The 20,852-nt window shown below is 40.8% G+C and overlaps 1 protein-coding gene across 3 annotated transcripts in view; it reads left to right on the top strand.

The window, feature by feature from the left end:
* Positions 1-20,316, top strand: part of LOC142651986 (ATP-binding cassette sub-family B member 5-like) — a 69,134-nt gene extending 48,818 nt beyond the window's left edge. For all 3 annotated transcript variants that reach the window (XM_075827317.1, XM_075827314.1, XM_075827315.1), the window contains exons 21-28: positions 1,026-1,229; positions 1,628-1,728; positions 7,180-7,320; positions 9,735-9,891; positions 10,011-10,208; positions 13,182-13,388; positions 15,706-15,852; positions 18,576-20,316. In XM_075827317.1, coding sequence (XP_075683432.1) covers positions 1,026-1,229; positions 1,628-1,728; positions 7,180-7,320; positions 9,735-9,891; positions 10,011-10,208; positions 13,182-13,388; positions 15,706-15,852; positions 18,576-18,773 — 1,353 coding nt within the window. In that variant the 3' untranslated portion in view covers positions 18,774-20,316. The remainder of the gene's footprint in view (positions 1-1,025; positions 1,230-1,627; positions 1,729-7,179; positions 7,321-9,734; positions 9,892-10,010; positions 10,209-13,181; positions 13,389-15,705; positions 15,853-18,575) is intronic.
* The last annotated feature ends 536 nt before the right edge of the window (positions 20,317-20,852 follow it).

Below are 20,852 nucleotides of genomic sequence, written 5' to 3' on the forward strand. Positions count from 1 at the left end.
TTGTCACTGACTAATACCACCATACTGTTACTGAACAAAAAATACTATACTAAGACCGATATTACCACCATACAGTGACCATATAGTGGTAGATACCAGTTTTATACTGGCGCTCTATAGACCATATAAGTGATTACAGCACAGTTACATCCAGTGACTCACAGGTGATGTCTTCTCAGATTGGAGTTGTTCTCTTTCCTTTTCTTCCTTATCCGGTGGAGACCGCCATGACGACTTCTTCCAGCCACGACTTGTCTCTGCAGAATTAGCAGCTAAGACATTTATGACACCCCACCTATTCCCAACTCTCTACACAAACTCGCCATCCATTGTAACTAAGACGATAATAATACTTATTTTGGTGCCCCAGACAGTAATAGTACCCCTGTTTGTGCTCACCGTAATAATGCCACCAAACAGTAATAGTGCCCCGTATAGTAGAAATGCCCCCCCTTGTGCCCCCATTTAGTAGTTAGGTCCCCATGTAGTATTTAGGTCTTCCTTATAGTAGTCAGGCCCCATACAGCAGCTAGGCACCATACAGTAGTTAGGCTCCCATAAAGAATGTAGTCCCCTGTATAGTAGTTAGATACCCGATATAGTACTTAGGTCCCCAATATAGTAGTTGGGCTCCAATATAGAAGTTATTTCTTTGTATAGTAGTTAGACCGCCAAACAGTAGTTAGTCCTCATATAGAAGTTAGGTCCCCCATATAGAGGTTAGACCCCGTACAGTAGTTAGGTCAATGTATAGAAGTTAGGCCCCCTCGTTTGCACCAATGAAAAAAACACAAAATGAAACACACCTAGCCACGTTTCCACTACGAGATGCTTGGTCTTCTGCATGCTGCCTGGCGGAGGCAGCATGATGCATTGACGTCTTCATGCCGCTTGCGCTTGGATGTCAGCTTACAGCCTCCATTAAACATCCTTTGGCTTACTGGTGTAAGTGCCAGGGAGCCAATGTCTTAGATAGGATTTAAGTTTGATTCCAAATTTAAATTTGTCAATTTATTGTTATTCAGGCAACTGGCTCCAGACTTGGGTTGATCGCTGAAAACATTTCCACAATGGGATTGGGTGTAATAATCTCTTTTATTTTTGGATGGGAAATGACGTTGCTGATTCTAGTCCTGACTCCTGTTCTTGTGATCACTGGATTTCTTGAGACCAGAGCACTAACTGGCTTCGCTAATCGAGATAAAAAACAGCTTCAATTTGCTGGCAAGGTAATGATTCCCGGATGTTTTAATAAATGCTTCATGTAAGTACAATATAGAAATACTTATACTGAAGGGGCCGCAGCACAAAATCAGCATTGCGCCCTTTTCATTCTCAGGATCTTGGGTGTCCCGGTAGTTAGACAAAATCGGAAAGTGATTACATATCTAGCGATGGGAAAACCCATTTCTTATATTGTTCTTAGTTAATTTTTCACATTATCAAGTTTAGTTTATATTAAGATGTGTAGAAACCTGGAGTATTAAATTATGGATATGCATGAACCTTTATTTAAGTTTACTTCTAAATGTAGCAAATGTAAGTCAAGTCTCTATTTGAATAACCCTATAAACTTGTTTAGAATGTGTATATATATATATTTATCTGTTCTTACTGAATTAAATAGATTGCAACTGAAGCAGTGGATAACATCCGAACAGTGGTATCACTGACTAGGGAGGGGACGTTTGAAGAAATGTATAGTGAAAGCTTACAGAAACCATACAGGTAATGTCAGCTGATCACAATGGAGTCCTGCTGCTGGAACCCTGAAATTACCATTCTGCTGAAGAAATGAAACGTTACACAGCGTCCATTGAAATTAATGGGTCCTCCTTGTGATGCATGCGCGTACTGGGCCCTCAAAAGAGAGCAGGCCTGCATTGATACAGGACAGTGCAGGGGCAGGATCAGTATGTAAAGTGTTTTGTTTTTTTTCACTTAAAATTGTGAGTGCCATTATCTACGGGGGGGCTATATGTAGGGCACTATCTACACGCTGTGCTATATGAGGGGCACTCTATACAGGGGGTGCTATATGTGGGGCACTATCTACAGGGGGGTTATATGTGGGGCACTATCTACATGGGGGCTATATGTAGAGCGCTATATACAGGGGGGGCTATATGTAAAACGCTATCTACAGGGGGGCTATATGTGGGGCACTATCTACAGGGGGGCTATATGTGGGGTACATCTACAGGAGGCTCTATGGGGAGCACTATCTACAGGGGGCCCTATAGGGACACTATCTACAAGGGGCTCTTTGGGGGCACTATCTACAGGGGGCTCTATGTGGGACACTATGTTAAGACGGCGTAGGGAGACAGACAGGTGAGCCCTAATCTACCCGCCACTCAGTCCCTGCCTACTTGCAACGGCCCGTCCTAGGCGACGGTGTACAACTGGGCGACGGTCCCTACACTCACTATGTGCACGACAGACAGACAAGGGTACAAAGAAGCAAAGGGAAAAGGGGCAGATGCCCACTGTAACACCTTGAGCTACAAGAGTAGTGAACAAGCCGAGTCAAACCAGGAGTGTACACGGTACCAAACGCAGAGCAAGAGAGTAGTCAGTAAAGCCAGGGTCAATATGAAGCAGAGGACAAAATAGTACAAGCAGCAGAGCCAGGAAACAAGCAGAATCACAGGCAAAGGAGAAGCAGGAAATGAAGGTATAAATAGACAGAGGGCGGGAGCTAGCTCCGTCTGGCCAGGCTGTGATAGGCTCTCCCACTCCTCAGCCTCCCAGCCTGAGTGGTAGAAGAAGGAGTCACTCTATCAGACTTAGGAGCAGGTGCAGACTGACTAACCACGGGCGTCAACACAGAAACTGTGTCTGGCAGATCCTTTACACACTATCTACAGGGGGCCCTATGGGTGCACTATCTACAAGAAGCACTGTGTGTGGGACACAGTGCATGGTGCTATTATAATAAGGGACACAGTGTACGGCACCATTATTATTAGAGGTGTAGCGCATGACGCTATTATATTTAGGGGCGTAGTGTATGGCACCATGAGAATTTTATCTTCGTTTATAGGTGCAGAAATGTTTGAAAAGTGAGAAGCTGGAGATATCTGTGCGGCAAACTGCAGAAATGGGCTGTGGCCAGGAGAAGTCATCATAGAGGTCAGGACCGGATGGTGAAGAAAAGAGAAAAAGAACAGCTAGAATCTGAAAAAACATCACCGGTGAGTCACTTAATGTAAATGTTTATTCGGCCTCCAATCGGTACTGTAGTCACTGTATGATCTGCAGCAAAATGATGGGTGGTATGATTTTTTTTGTGAAACAGCAACTCCCAGCATATCCTTATCATTGTTCGGGTCATGCTGGGAGCTGTAGTTTTACGCCGTACAAACCTATACGGCAGGGGATGCACTAAATTGAGCCATATTTATGCTGGTGTTGTATTTATGTACTGAGCTTGGTTCTAGTGCTGTATATATGTACTGAGCTTTGTTCTGGAGCTGTATATATGTACAAAGTTTTGTTCTGGTGTTGTATATATGTATTGATCTTTGTTCTGGGACTGTATATATGTACTGAGCTTTGTCCTGGGGCTGTATATATGTATTGAGCTTGGTTCTGATGCTATAATTATATAGGATAAGTTTATAATAAAAAAAATTGCAGGGCAGATGGAATTGTTTTCAATTCATTGTATATTTAATGGGAACCAGTCAGGTAGTTTTAACCCCTTGATTCGCCACCATGCGGTAATACATGACCTGACAATATTTCCAAACATTTCCTTTTTTCAGATCCAGCAAAATCTATAAAATCAACTTTTAAAACGGCGCACACTATATGCTAATTACTCATTAAAGGGTCATGGGGCGGTGCCGCTATCCTGAAGTCACATAGTCCAGCCTCCAAACCCACCTTTCCATGCTTGATTGACATTCCCCTGGCTGTTATACATCACTACCAGTCTCCTCCATCTTTTTGGGCCATTGCCTTGTACTACTTGGGCACGCACCGTGCAGCGAGGTGTACTCTGTCCGTCTGCGCCGCGCATGCCAGCACAAGGCCACGGCGCATCTGCAAGAGTTGGAAGAGGCTGCTAGCGATGTAGAACAGCCAAGGGGATGTCTATCAAACTTTGGGTGGTGCCATTTCAATTTCCGCCTCAGGCAGCAGAAAAGTTAGAATTGTACCTGACGATTCCCCTTGTCAAAGGGCTGTGCCCCAACATACTGATAGCCTCCAACCATCGTATCACACTGTGTAAGGACACATCCTCCTGACAAGAGGAAGGCCTCATTTACACGAGCGTAATATACGCGCGTGCGATGCGCGTGCTTTTCACGCGTGTCGTACGCACCTATATTACTCTATGGGGCAGTGCAGACAATGCGTGAATTTTGCGCAGCGCGAGTGCGTTGCGTAAAACTCACGACATGTTCTATAATCGTGCGTTTTTCGCGCATCACGCACCCATTGAAGTCAATGGGTTCCGTGCGAACTGCGTGATTCGCGCAAGAGCTGTCACACTGAATGTAAACAGAAAAGCACCACGTGCTTTTCTGTTTACAAACATCCAAACGGAGTGTCAGAATTTAGAGATGAGCGAACCGAACTTCACCGGGTTCGGCCGAACTCGTTTTGACCGAACCCGGCAAAAAAAATTCCGGTACGCGACGTCAGGAGACAGTCACTGTCCAGGGTGCTGAAAGAGTTAAACTGTTTCAGCACCCTGGACAGTGACTTCCGATCACAATATACATGAACGTGTAAAAAAAAAAAGAAGTTCTGACTTACCGATAACTCCCGGCTTCTTCCTCCAGTCTGACCTCCCGGGATGACAATTCAGTCCAAGTGACAGCTGCAGCCAATCACAGGCCAAGCACAGGCTGCAGCCAATCACAGGCTGCAGCGGTCACATGGACTGCCGCGTCATCCAGGGAGGTGGGGCCGGATGTCAAGAGAGGGACGCGTCACCAAGGCAACGGCCGGGAGACCGGACTGGAGGAAGCAGGAAGTTCTTGGTAAGTATGAACGTCTTTTTTTTATTCACAGGTTGCTGTATATTGTGATCGGAATTCACTGTCGAGGGTGCTGAAAGAGTTACAGCCGATCAGTTAACTCTTTCAGCACCCTGGACAGTGACTGACGTCGACTAGCCTCATCTCTATGATGGCGGCTGCGCGAAAATCACGCAGCCGCGCATCATACACTGATAACACACGGAGCTGTCAAGTGCTTTTTGCGCACGCAAAACGCTGCGTTTTTTTGCATGCGCAAAACGCACACGCTCGTGTAAATGAGGCCGAATGGTAACACCAAGTTATCTATTAGTCCTGAGCTACACAAAGACTTTTTGTGGAATACAATGATTTTCTATAACAGACATGTCAGGAGATATGAAAGCTTCTTTATAAATCCATTGACTCACAAGTGATGTCTTTTCTGATCGGAGTCGCTCTCTTTTCTTCTCCATCTGACACAGAATGTTATTGCAACTTCTCCTGATGACTGCAGAGTTTCTTGCCGAGATATCTTTGTCCCCTCGCTTTTGCAACCATTTGCACACCAAACCCCCTACTTTGTTTCATACCCCAAACCAGATCCCAGTTATTTCAGACAGCAGACCAGACCCCTAAACTATTCCAGACCGCAGACTAGACCCCTAAGCAAATTCAGAACCCAGGCCAATACATTAACTCAGACCAATAAATTCTGACCCAGTACCAGACCCTAGAATACATACCCCACACCTTCCAAACTATACGGTCCCCAGACCAGACTCCCTGAATTCAGATCCCCAGACCTGACCCCCTAAACTAATACAGACCCCAGACCAGACCCCCTTAATACAGACCCCCAGACTTGACCTCTTGAACTAATACAGACCCCAGACCTGGCCCCCTAAACTAATACAGACCTCAGGCCAGACCCCTAAATACAGACCCCAGACCCCTTAAACTAATACAGACCCCCAGATCACACCCATATACTTACATAGCATCTCACACTCATTTCTATGGAGACTTGAAGCTCTAGTCTCTTGTTTCAGGACCTTCCCACGTGGTCTTGTGACCTTATGTCTGCAAGTCTTTCAACAGTAACAATCCCTGCAAACATATAGTTACCTGACCTTATGTCTGCAGGTCCTATTGCAGGTCATACGCAAAGCAGATTTGTTGCGTTTTTTGACGCGATTCGCAGCAAACAAAATGCAACAAGACGCAACAAAACTTCAATGTGTCTTTAATCTTTGGGTGGCCATGGGCCCCAGGGGAACTTCAGGCCCCAGACGTACACCCCAAATGCCCCTATGGTGATCCGCCACTGGCATGAACCCCTAAATCAGACCTCAAATCGGAAATAAAAGAAAAAATTACTTTTTTCACTGCTCCTGGCTTGTTCTCAGGGCCCATCTGCCCCTGGCTTGTCTTCAAGGCCTGTCCTCCCATTATCCCCACAGTCTCCCACCTCAGGTTCTTATCTATGCCTTTGCATCTTCATACCCTGTCTTCTCCATTTCAGCTCCTCAGAGTTCCAGAGTAGAGGAGATAGGGAGGAGGAATTAGAATGCACAGGCTGCCAACAGCGCGCAGGAGGCAGAGCATAAAAAAGTGTACAGTCATTGTGGGATGATGGGGCCTGTGGGCTCCCTGATTTAAGGGCCGTTTACACCGGCCGATATTCGGCCGGTGCAGCGAGCGCCGATCAACGAGACATCGTTGATCGGCGCTCGTTTGCTCCTGTCACACGGAGCTATGGATGGGGACGAGTGGTCGTTACTCCGATCGCTCGTCCCAATACATTATTATCATGTCGGCAGCGCGTCTCCCTATTTACACAGGTAGATGTGCTGCTGACAACGATAATATTTTACATTTTTAAAACGATACAACCAGCAGTTTATCGAGAACACTCGTCTGCCTGATAATCGCCCAGTGTAAAACCTCCTTTAGGGGCCTGGTCACAACTGTGACCGATGTGACCCCGTTAGTTATGCCACTGCTCACAAACCAAGTTACACATATACTTTATTTCACACAACAATGTTATCACGTCTTAGTCGACATCAATCAGCAGTCATAAGTGTAGTGAAGATCAGGTCATGTACAAATATCTTTTGTATTTAATATAATTTAATTTGTGACTTGCCCTACGCTCCACTTTCAGTTATTTTAACATTTCCCTTGAACTGATATATTTTAGGAACTCTCAGCGCAAGGCTCAGATATATGGCATCTGTTTTGCATTTAGCCAGTCGTTCATACATTTCACCTACGCTGCAAGCTACCGATTTGGGGCTTTTATGATTGAAAGTGGCAGGATGAACCCAGAGGAAGTATTTCTGTAAGTATTATTATTATTTCTATGAGTCTTATATTCTCAGTCTTGTCTTGCACTGCTATATGGTGTAGAATTTACAAGATGTTCAGTTCATGTTCAGCTTAACTGTGAGAAATAAAAACTCAAATGGGAGGAGATTATATTATAAAAAATATTTAGAAATAAAAGATAGAAAGTAGATTCAGCTGGATTGCTAGTGTAATATAACAGGGTGTATGTGAATAGTGATACAGATAATTAGAATATAAAAAGTCTGGCTGTCACTGTGTGGGAACACACTGTTTGACACTATATGGGGCGCATACTCCGGCTGAGTGGTATAGAGTGGGTGGTACTATATAGGGAATACTGTGGCTGGCAGTGCGTAGGAGCTCACTGAGATTGGCAGTGTATTGGAGCACACTGGCTGGCGCTTTTCGGATGCATGTTTCTTCAAAACAAATTGATACAGCTTCTGAAGTGTGTAATATAAGAAATATTATCTCTATGACCTTGTCTTTTTTATATAGTCTTTGTGACTTCTAATATTTTTAGAATTTACAGAACGGGACACATTAACCCATATATAACTGTACATACAGTTAGGTCCAGAATTATTTGGACAGTGACACAATCTTCATGATTTGGGCTCTGCATGCCACCACATTGGATTTGAAATGAAACAACTGAGATGCAATTAAAGTGTAGACTTTCAGGTTTAATTCAAGGGGTTGAACAAAAATATCCTGTCAAACGTTTAGGAATTGCAACCATTTTTCTACAATGCCTCCTCATTTCAGGGGCTTAAAAGTAATTGGACAAACTAACATTACCATAAATAAAATGTTTTTTTTGAATAATTTTTAGAGAATACTTTGCAGGCAATGACTGGCTGAAGTCTGGAACCCATGGACATCACCAAACGCTGGATTTCCTCCTTTGTGTTGCTTTGCCCGGCCTTTACTGCCGCTGTCTTCAGTTGTTGCTTGTTTGTGGGCCTTTCTGCCTTAAGTTTTGTTTTAAGCAAGTGAAATGCAGCTCGATCGGGTTGAGATCTGGTGATTGACTTGGTCATTGCAGATTATTCCACTTCTTTGCCTTAAACTCCTGGGTTGATTTTGCAGTATGTTTTGGGTCATTGTCCATCTAAACTGTGAAGCGACGTCCAATCAACCTTGCTGCATTTGGTTGAATCTGAGCAGAAAGTATATCCCTGAACACTTCAGAATTCATCCGGCTGCTTCTGCCTTCAGTCACATCATCAATAAACACTAGTGACCCAGTGCCTTTGGCAGCCATGCATGCCCATGCCATCACACTGCCTCCACCATGTTTTACAGAGGATGTGGTGTGCTTTGGATCATGAGCCGTTCCAAGTCTTCTCCATACTTTCGTCCTCCCATCATTCTGGTACAGGTTGATCTCCGTTTCATCTGTCCAGAAAATGCTGTTCCAGAACTGGGCGGCTTCTTTAGATGTTGTTTGGCAAAGTCTAATCTGGCCTTTCTATTTTTGAGGCTGATTAATGGTTTGCACCTTGTGGTGAACCCTCTGTATTTGCTCTCATGAAGTCTTCTCTTTATGGTAGACTTAGATACTGATACACCTACTTCCAGGAGAGTGTTCTTCACTTGGGTAGATGTTGTGAAGGGGTTTTGCTTCACCATGGAAAGGATTCTGCGATCATCCACCACTGTTGTCTTCCGTAAACGTCCAAGCCTTTTGTAGTTCACGAGATCACCAGTGCGCTCTTTTTTTTTCAAGAATGTACTGCCATTTCTAACATTTGTGCTATAGCTCTGATGGATTTCTTCATTTTTTTCAGCCTAACGATGGTGTGTTTCACTTGCATTGAGAGCTACTTTGACCTCATGTTGTGGGTTCACAGCAAAAGCTTGCAAATGCAAATACCATACCTGGAATCAACTCCAGACATTTTACCTGCTTAATTGATGATGGATTAATGCGGGAATAGCCCATGCAGCCCATTAAATAGCATTTGAGATAATTGTCCAATTACCTGAAGTCCCTTGAAAAAGAGGCAGCTACATATTAAAGAGCTGTAATTTGTAATTCCTAAACCGTTCCTCAAATTAGGATGTGAATACCCTATTTTAAATTAAAGCTGAGAGTCTGCACTTTATATTGATTATGTAACTGTATATTCAATATGTTTTGGTAAACAGCTAAAATGCTAAAACTTGTGTCAATGTCCAAATAATTCTGGACCTATCTGTAGATATATAGGATCACCATCAATATTGTTAATATAAGTTGGTGTTATTATTATTATTATTATTATTATTATTATTATTATTATATGTTAACACCTAAACTTATATAATAATAAAAATATGCATGTAAAACTAGCTAGCATAATATGTTTTTATCCTTCTGGAATGAATGTATACCATTAAAATAATTGATATATTTTACAGTGTGTTTTCCACCCTGACATATGGAGCAATTACTGTAGGACAAACATTATCCTTTGCTCCTGATTATGCAAAAGCCAAATCTGCAGCTTCCCATTTGTTCAGCTTATTCAACACTGAACCGTCTATTGACAGCTACAGCATGGAAGGACAGAAACCAGTAAGTCAATGTCACAGAACTTTGCACAGCCTGTCTGTGTGGATGGGATCTTTCCAGTTTATTAACTTTTATAATATTAATTTTTAATTCTGATATTTATTTACATTTTCTACAAATAGGAAAAATATGAAGGAAATTTGGAATTATCAAAAGTTTCCTTCAATTATCCATCTCGTCCGGATGTGCCTGTGCTGCAAGCACTATCTATTGCAATATCCAGAGGACAAACAGTGGCATTCGTGGGCAGCAGTGGATGCGGGAAAAGCACTTCTATTCAGCTTCTCCAGAGGTTCTATGATCCACACCAAGGAGCAGTAGTAAGATCTCAAACTTTCATTAGAATTGTTGAATAACCTTTATGAATAATTCAAAGGGGAAATCTAGCCAAAAATTACCTGCTGATATTATTATTTATTTTAAAGCGCCATTAAAGCTAGGGCATGTACATATACATATGAGAAGGGGTTTAAGAACAGGACATGAAACAGTAAAAACATCAAGTACAGTAAACATGAGCTTAAAGGGTAACTAAACGCCCACCAATCGCTAAAACAAAGCAGCAGAGGCGCTCGGGTGAGCGCTAAGCCGCTTATTTTCTGATCGGCTTTTCTCGGAAAGGCGAGCAGTTGGCGTACGGGCCCATAGACCTTCTACTGCGGCCATACACCAACTGCTCGGCTTTCCGAAAAAAGCTGATCAGAAACCAAGCGGCTCAGCGCTCACCCAAGCGCTTCTGCCGATTCATTTTAGCGATTGTGGGGGTCTCAGTGCTCAAAACCCCACCAATCAAAACTTCTGACATGTCACTATGACATGGTTAAAGAGTTTTTTTAAATGTATTTACCCTTAAATAATAATTGCTGAATTGGTACAGGACCCCGCCCGCTAGGGTTTACAATCTACATTGGAAGAGGAAATGAGACAGAATGTGACAGTAGAAGCTGTTCATTTGTTAGAAGTGGCAGCAGGGTTATTGCAGGTTGCAGTTTTTCTGTAGAGGTGAGTTTTCAGGTTACTTTTGATATGTTGTAGTTGTAGATATGTGTCAAAGCAAAGCTCCAGTGATTTGAATTGTAGTAGATTTGTAATGTATTTTTCTGAGATTTCCAGTGATGAAGATCTCTGGGTAGTGCTGAATGTTTTTGTTGCGCCTTAGTTTGGAATTTAGGGGAGAGTGAAGTTGACAAACTCCACAGATTGGATATTCTGACCTATTTCTGTGAAATGTCAGAAGATCACTTTTGGTTGTATCAATGCATTATTTAATAGAATATTCTCAATTTAATTGCAGCCTATTGCATAAAGAACAGTTACAGCTCTTATTGTTTTGTGCAATTCTCTGTTAATGCCATGCAAAGTAAGGGATAGAGATAGAAATATATTATAGTAGAACCGCTAGCACTTAGTCACCTGCAGCAACACTGGTAACTTTGCTTGCATCGCTGCATGACAGGGTCACGGGTTATTTATTGCTTCATTTGTCTGACCTATGATATCCCGATTCTTTAAACCAGGACTACATTGTCCCATCAGGTAATAGTGTAATATAACCTGCATCTTACCTATATAACAGTATCTCTAACATATCGTTTTGTAGCTTTAGCCTTGCTCACAGCCCCAAATATATTTAAAAGCGTTGTACAGGATAAGACAAATATGGAACCTGCACCTGCAATACATTTAGTCTATTAAAGTAACACTAAATATAGAAATGAATAATGAAAGTAAACAGAATATACACTTACCCACCCTATTTTTCAGTCTTTTTTTCTGAAACAAATCGTCTTGTAGAAATCCTACAAGGACATATAGGGTTAATCTCGTTCTGTTCGATTTTAGGCTAGGAAACGGTTGATTGGGCAGGGCTTAGCCAAAGGGGCAGGGATTAACAATATTTTTCTTCTACTGCAGACAAGGAAGAGGGGGGAGGCTCCTACTGCAGCCAGGAAACAGGACAGTGAGTATGGTGTGCTGGCATTTCTAATCTCCTGGTACACATAGAGAAGATTTTTTAAATTTGTATTTCTCAGCAACAAATGTAATATGAGACAAAATAGAATTAAAGAAAAGGAGGAGATTAAAAATGTTATTACACTAACTTAACTTGCTAAATTAATATTATGACAACATATACAATTTACTTCAATAGAAATGGGCAGTGATTTATGTCTAAATACCTCAGTTTTTATTGTTCCTCTGTCCCCATGGAATCCTCTTACTTCCTGGATTTCTTCTGTAACAGTGGGTGAGCAGTGTGTTATGAGTGGCGTGATGCCTCTCTCTTACACTTCCCTAGCCTTATATGCTTTGAATGCCCCCACTGATAAGCGCTGTGCAGGCAGTCATAAAACTGCTGCAGTGCACCCCCAGGCAAAGGACGGAGCCAAAAACAGTAGGTTTCAGTAAATCCTAATAAAAATATCGGTCATGGATGACCTCGCCCCCCCCCCCCCCCACTAAGCCTGGTGTGAAAGAGAAAAGTGGAGTACAAATTTAAAAAGTCACTCATTTTTCCGCAAATCAGGGGTACAAAAAAAAATACATATGTCAAGGTTTTATTACGACCCCTTATCTTTTATTACATTACCCAAAATTTCCCAAGTAAGTTATGGGTCGCAGAATTACTTACTTCCACCAAGAGAATAAGGATACATTTTCAATATTGGAAATCTGGATTTCTCTTGGGCACGGACGAATATATTTTCACTGAAATTAACCAAGTTTAAAAGCTATGTACACCTTTGAAATCGTTACTTTTTATTATTATTATTATTATTATTATTATTATTATTATTATTATTATTACGTTTATCAGTGTGTTTGGTGCAACTTTCAAAATACTTTTTATTAAAAATTATTTTTACTTTTTGAGATACAGCTGCTTTGTATTCTGTATACAAAGCAGCTGTATCGTGCGCTGAAACCTGAATCTGTTAGGTCTGATGGGTTCAGTGATTAGATGTAACCGATTAAAGGTGGATCCTGCATGTCAGAGACACGCAGGACCCCTGACACTGAACCCGTCAGTCCCGCGGACCTGGCAGATACTGGATTCAGCGCAAGATGCAGCTGCTCTGTATACAGAATACAAAGCAGCTGTATCTCAAAACGTAAAAATCATTTTTAATAAAAAGTGTGTTGAAAGTTGCAACAAACACACTGATACACATTTTTTTTATTAGTATTATTATATATAAAAAAATACAAATATTTCAAAGGTGTACATAGCCTTAACAACAATAGGAGGGCATGCACGTTTTAGTCTTACAATATCAACTTTCTGTTTTTAGCTGTTTGACAAAAAGGAAGCCAAGCACTTGAATGTAGAATGGCTAAGAAATCAGATAGGAATCGTATCCCAGGAGCCAGTGCTGTTTGACCGCAGTATTGCTGAAAACATCGCCTATGGGGACACTTCTCGTGAAGTGCCTATGGAGGAGATAGAACAAGCTGCAAAAGCTGCAAATATTCACTTCTTTATACAAGAGCTGCCAGAGGTAAATACTTGATTAGGATAATAGTATAAAACATAGATCTCCATTTTGCATCCATAATCTATGTATCTGCTGTGGGGCCCGGATAAAGGAGCAAAACCTCCAGCTACAAAGGGCCATATTTACAGCTGATACTGCCCTAAGCACTGGGACTTGTCCCTTTTGAAGTGTCCCCTTTAGTTATAATGTTCTGTGCTCACAGCAGGGACAGTGGACAATCCTGTAGTCCAGTCAACTAGATGATGCTGAAGGCTCTACTGCAAAGTTCCTATCGTTTTTGGGTGACACATTTACTTTGTACAGGAGCACATAACATGTTATAACTGGAGGTACACTTTAATTGAAAGTGCTACTCTTTATTTATTTTTTACGATATTATAGGCAAATAATACAGTACAAGGCTGACATAAGAGTACCACACAATGTATGAAAGCTCATTACTTACATATATACAGTCTTAGTGGAAATACGCATACACACATATAGCCATTCAATTCATACCTGTAATTACACATATACACACACACACACACACACACACAGGCACGCACACACGCACACTTAAGGCGGTCATTAACACACACATACATATATATACTCTATATACTTAACACACAACTACAGAGATGCCTAGTGAACAGCCTCTTACTTTTTTATGTTCTGAGCTCCTTTCAGTGCTCGGATGGAAGTGGAGGGAGGTCAAGCAATAGCAATCCTGTGGAAGGGGGGGGGGGGGTTATTTGAGTATCGTCATGGAACTAGTGTGTGACCTCATCAGCACATTGATAGATTTCCTTGACTAAGTGCAGAGCGAGATTGCTAGGGAGCAATATTAGATGTCAGCACAACCCATAGTAAACCTGCTTCTCAAAGGCTCATTTGACAGCTTGATGTGTGATCTAGCTGCCAAGCAATACCGCTCTGCAATTTAAGGCAACCTACTGGCCATACTGTCGACGCACAACTCCCTGTGCCCCTTGTATTCCTGTGCCTGGCACTGGTGCAGTATTATAATACACATGACCCATCCTTAAATAAATATTAGGATTAGATAGATCATAGAGAGTGTCAGGAGCCCCTTAGAGAGTCTATCTTTGTGTGATTACTGCCTTAGGGCATGACCACACGTGGCGGATTTCCTCCGCAACTGTCCGCATCAATGCCGCACAGAATCTGCGTTGCAGATTCTGCTGCGGATCTGCACAAAATGTGCAGTAAATTGATGCGGACTAGCTGCTGCGGACTGCGGGAAAAGTGCTTCCCTTCTCCCTATCAGTGCAGGATAGAGAGAAGGGACAGCACTTTCCCTAGTGAAAGTAAAAGAATTTCATACTTACCGGCCGTTGTCTTGGTGACGCGTCCCTCTTTCGGCATCCAGCCCGACCTCCCTGGATGACGCGCCAGTCCATGTGACCGCTGCAGCCTGTTATTGGCCTGTGATTGGCTGCAGCCGTCACTTAGACTGAAACGTCATCCTGGGAGGCCGGACTGGAGACAGAAGCAGGGAGTTCTCGGTAAGTATGAACTTATATTTTTTGACAGGTTGCTGTATATTGGGATCGGTAGTCACTGTCCAGGGTGCAGAAACAGTTACTGCCGATCGCTTAACTCTTTCAGCACCCTGGACAGTGACTATTTACAGACGTCTCCTAGCAACGCTCCCGTCATTACGGGAGCCCCATTGACTTCCTCAGTCTGGCTGTAGACCTAGAAATACATAGGTCCAGCCAGAATGAAGAAATGTCATGGCAAAAAAGCAAGACGCATCCGCAGCACACATAACATGTGCATGACAGCTGCGGACTTCATTGCGGAACTTAGAATCTCCATTGAAGTCAATGGAGAAATTCCGCCATGAGTCCGCCACTGCTCCGCAACAGACAGAGCATGCTGCGGACACCAAATTCCGCTCCGCAGCCTATGCTCCGCAGCGGAATGTTACGCATCGTCTAAACGAACACTTCTAAATAGAAGTGGAAGTCAATGCAGAAACGGCTCCGCTGCGGATTAACGCTGCGGAGTGTCCGCAGCGGAATTTAAGTGAAATTCCGCCACGTGTGAACCCAGCCTTAGACTTCATGCGCACAGCAAAGTACTGATCCTGTACAGGGGCACTCAGAGTCCTGAATTGCAGACCAGAAGGCCGTTTAATGCTTCTGTGTGGTACCATATTCCCCCATATAGGAAATGTGATGGAACATACTACTATTTTTTTTTCTCATAGTTTCTGCACTGATCTGTAAGAAAAAACTCTGTGTGAACTCATATGCATGAAGCCTGATTGTGCTGCTGTTTCTTATATGTACAATTAATCCCACAGAAATATAACACTCGGGTTGGAGGTAAAGGTACTCAACTGTCCGGAGGTCAAAAGCAGAGAATTGCTATTGCCCGAGCACTGATCCGTTCTCCAAAAGTTCTACTGCTAGATGAAGCCACCTCAGCACTAGACAATGAAAGTGAAAAGGTGAGGATAAAACATCATTTATTATTATTTTTTTGTACACTCATTTCTAAACAAAAAAGATGTATCACGTGTGTGTGTGATCATCACATGACCGGGACAGATTTGTATCCACTGGACGTAAACAATGAAGATTCCTACTAAATGACAGCAAGCAGAGATACAGAAAATATGTGACTTCTGTCACGATCCGTGGGTATGTGGGCTCACTAGGCTGCACTGCCATAGCAGAGTAGCAGCTGACCAAACAGTCTACAAAAAAGTCTATGCAAACTCCTAGCACAAGAGTATCTGTAATAGTCCAGACAGTAGCAGAGGCTTAGGCACAGATGGACTTGAAGGTAAATGACGCGAAACGTGGTGGACAATACCAGACGTGGCAGATGACACCAGATGTGGTGTATGGCAACAGACGTGGCAGATGACACAACACGACTCCAACACTAGAAGCGGCTCAGGAACAAACACAACATGGGATACAGGGCATGGGAACACTGGGAACAAGATACGACTAAGGGGCTATTTGCTAAGACTAACATGGGAATACACAACAATGCTCAGGCAAGGAGTGAAAGGGCAGAGCCCCTGTTATAGTCCAGGGTGCTCTGGGAATAATTAATTAATCACATGTGCGCTAGTTCCCGGACTTAAAGGGCCAGCACGCGCGCACACACCCTAGTGGTCACTGCAGGGCAGAGCGGCCGGATGTGCTGGCATCTCCGGGGAGGGAGACATCTGCGGGAGGGAGACATCTGCAGGAGGAGAGAGATCTGCGGTCACTGGATGAGAGGTCGATTATTGTTTGTATACTGGTTGATTATTATTCTTTGTATACTGGTTGATTATTATTCTTTGTATACTGGTTGATTATCATTATTTATATACTGGTTGATTATTATTCTTTGTATACTGGTTGATTATCATTATTTATATACTGGTTGATTATTATTCTTTGTATACTGGTTGATTATCATTCTTTGTATACTGGTTGATTATTATTGTTCATATATTGGTTGATTATTATTCTTTGTATACTGGTTGATTATTATTCTTTGTATACTGGTTGATTATCATTCTCTGTATATTGGTTCATTATTATTGTTTATATACTGGTTCATTATCTTTCTTTGTATACTAGTTGATTACATCTCTTTGTATACTGGTTGATTATCATTATGTGTATACTGGTTGATTATCATTCTTTGTATACTGGTTGATTTTTATTCTTTGTATACTGGTTGATTATCTTTCTTTGTATACTAGTTGATTACATTTCTTTGTATACTGGTTGATTATCATTCTTTGTATACTGGTTGATTATCATTCTTTGTATACTGGTTGATTATTATTCTTTGTATACTGGTTGATTATTATTCTTTGTATACTGGTTGATTATTATTCTCTGTATACTGGTTGATTATCATTATTTATATACTGGTTGATTATTATTCTTTGTATACTGGTTGATTATCATTATTTATATACTGGTTGATTATTATTCTTTGTATACTGGTTGATTATCATTCTTTGTATACTGGTTGATTATTATTCTTTGTATACTGGTTGATTATTATTCTCTGTATACTGGTTGATTATCATTATTTATATACTGGTTGATTATTATTCTTTGTATACTGGTTGATTATCATTATTTATATACTGGTTGATTATTATTCTTTGTATACTGGTTGATTATCATTCTTTGTATACTGGTTGATTATTATTGTTCATATATTGGTTGATTATTATTCTTTGTATACTGGTTGATTATTATTCTTTGTATACTGGTTGATTATCATTCTCTGTATATTGGTTCATTATTATTGTTTATATACTGGTTGATTATCTTTCTTTGTATACTAGTTGATTACATTTCTTTGTATACTGGTTGATTATCATTATGTGTATACTGGTTGATTATCATTCTTTGTATACTGGTTGATTTTTATTCTTTTTATACTGGTTGATTATCATTCTCTGTATAGTGGTTCATTATTATTGTTTATATACTGGTTGATTATCTTTCTTTGTATACTAGTTGATTACATTTCTTTGTATACTGGTTGATTATCATTCTTTGTATACTGGTTGATTATTATTCTTTGTATACTGGTTGATTATAATTATTTGTATACTGGTTGATTATCATTCTTTGTATACTGGTTGATTATCATTCTTTGTATACTGGTTGAGTATCATTCTTTGTATACTGGTTGAGTATCTTTCTTTGTATACAGGTTGATTATCATTCGTTGTATACTGGTTGATTATTATTGTTTATATACTAGTTGATTATCATTTTTTGTATACTGATTATCATTCTTTGTATACTGGTTGAGTATCATTCCTTGTATACTGGTTGAGTATCATTCTTTGTATACAGGTTGATTATCATTCTTTGTATACTGGTTGATTATCATTCTTTGTATACTGGTTGATTATCATTCTTTGTATACTGGTTGATTATCATTCTTTGTATACTGGTTGATTATCATTCTTTGTATACTGGTTGATTATCATTCTTTGTATACTGGTTGATTATCATTCTTTGTATACTGGTTGATTATCATTCTTTGTATACTGGTTGATTATCATTCTTTGTATACTGGTTAATTATCATTCTTTGTATACTGGTTGATTATTATTGTTTATATACTATTTGATTATCATTTTTTGTATAATTATTCTGGTCAAACTTGAATGTTATTTGTTTCTATCATTGTCAGATTGTACAACAGGCACTAGATCAAGCACGGAAAGGACGAACTTGTATCATGATTGCCCATAGACTGTCCACAGTTCAGAATGCGGATCTCATTGTCGTTATGAAGAACGGGAGGGTAAAAGAAAAGGGAACTCACCAACAGCTTCTGTCAAACCGAGGGGAGTATTATGAATTTGTAAATGCACAAACTATAACTTAAAATGAAATAACTGGATGTGAAGTCTGGATATAAAAGCTACTGTTGCGGTGTGGAAAGTCAACTCTAGCAGTCATGAATGGGAGACTGCTGCTAAATAAAAAAGCGTAAAGAAGAGCAAAGAGCGCTATAAAGAGGACGGACTGTTGAGTCTTACAAATCCCAGTTTGGGTTTATGGTCTCTGTGTGTTGTGACCAAGCTGAGCCTTAACTGTTTATCATCTCTATTTGATAGAAATCATCAATAGATAAAGTGTGGCAATACAGACAAAAGAGGATCATGATAAATAAGATAGACCACCTTTCTGTCCTTATAAACAGGTAGGATGAGATACCTCTAATTTTGACACTTGAATCTGCTACTGTCTTAATAAAATGTGTTATACAAAGGGCAGAGGTAGGGCGATAGGGTATAGGAGATGACTGTTTAATGAGGTTTAAAGTAAATGTTCCCTTTTTTTAACACAATGTCATTTTTAAACTCAACACTATGTGCTGATTATTTTCCTAATATATATTTATAGCTGTTAGAGCTTCATTTTTTTTATAAAGAGCTTGACATTTCCAGCATAGACATAGAGTTAAGTAATTCTGGCTGCCTTCAGCTGCCTCTAGGGGGAGCTTTGGAACTTACTGTGTACTGTATTATTAGTAATTCTATGTTTTCATAGTGTGCAGTACGTGTCTAAGCTCCCCCTAGTGGTGGCTGTAGGCAGCCAGAATTTTATGACTTTATTCTGTCTTGACTGGGGATTTGGAGCTCTGTATCAGAACAGTGGAGCTCCAAATATTATAAATATGTACTAAGAAAATAATCAGCACAAAAGTTTGATCTATTTAGGTTGAAAAAATAAAATGGTGCTCAATAACGGACATTCACTTCTTGGGCAGCTCCACGCAAACTAAGCTCATTAACAACACTGGGACTTCCTGTATCAGATATTGTAATATTGTATTCTGTATTATACAGAAGGATGGCCTAAGGGTCCTATTACACAGCCCGAGCGCCGATCAATAAAGACAGCTCGTTGATTGGCGCTCGTTTGCTCCTGTTGCAAGGAGCAATTATTGGTCATGTGGTGGTTATTGGATAACAGGTGGATCCTGCCTGTAGTCACAGAAGCCATCACTTCCACTGACCCGGCAGATTCGGGTTTCAGCGCAAGAAACAGCTTCTATGTATCCAGGATACATTGAAGCTGTATCTCAAAAAGCAAAAAAAAAAAAAAAAATCATAAAAAGCAATTACAAAGTTACACTAATACATTGTTTTAGTAGAAAAAAAATGTAAAAAAATTCAATGGTTTACATGACCTTTAAGTGATTATACTTAAACATAAAATGTGCTTTGCTGCCTCAGGTTTGACTGTGCCCAGAATTGAATTTCATACTTTGCCATTTCTTTTTAAGATACATTTCCTTTTTATTTGTAGGATTTGTGAGTAAACAATCTTTTATGTAATCTCTAGAAAAATGTATCTTAAATTTTGTTTCAAATTCCGTCCCTACAATTTTTGAACAGTTTGTAGAATTAATTGTTAAAAGAAAGAACAACATTTTACAGAAATATCTGTCCAGAAGTTTAAAGGGTAACTAAATGTTCAACAAACTTCTGATATGTCATAGTGACATGTCAGAAGTTTTCATTGGTGGGGGTCCGAGCACTGAGACCCCCACCAATTGCTAAAACTAAGCGGCAGAAGTGCTCGTGTGAGTGCTCAGCCACTTCGTTTCTGTTCGGCTTTTTCCGGAAATCAATGTATTGGAGGGCGCACTCAATAGAAAGTCTATGAGCCCGTACTCCGATACATCAGATTTCCGGAAAAAGCCGAACAGAAACTAAGCGGCTGAGCGCTCACCCAAGTGCTGCAGCTACTTCGCTTTAGCGATTGGTGGGGGTCTCAGTGCTCGGACCCCCACCAATGAAAACTTCTGACATGTCACTATGATATGTCAGAAGTTTGTTAAACGTTTAGTTACACTTTAAGTGTTTTATAAATTTACTCCTTTACTAATCTTGAAATGATGTTGAGTTGTCGCTTTCTTCAACTTTTACTTTCAAAATGAAAGTAAAACTTTGGC

This window comes from Rhinoderma darwinii, chromosome 5, assembly GCF_050947455.1.
Source record: "Rhinoderma darwinii isolate aRhiDar2 chromosome 5, aRhiDar2.hap1, whole genome shotgun sequence".
NCBI classification, from domain to species: Eukaryota; Metazoa; Chordata; class Amphibia; order Anura; family Rhinodermatidae; genus Rhinoderma; species Rhinoderma darwinii.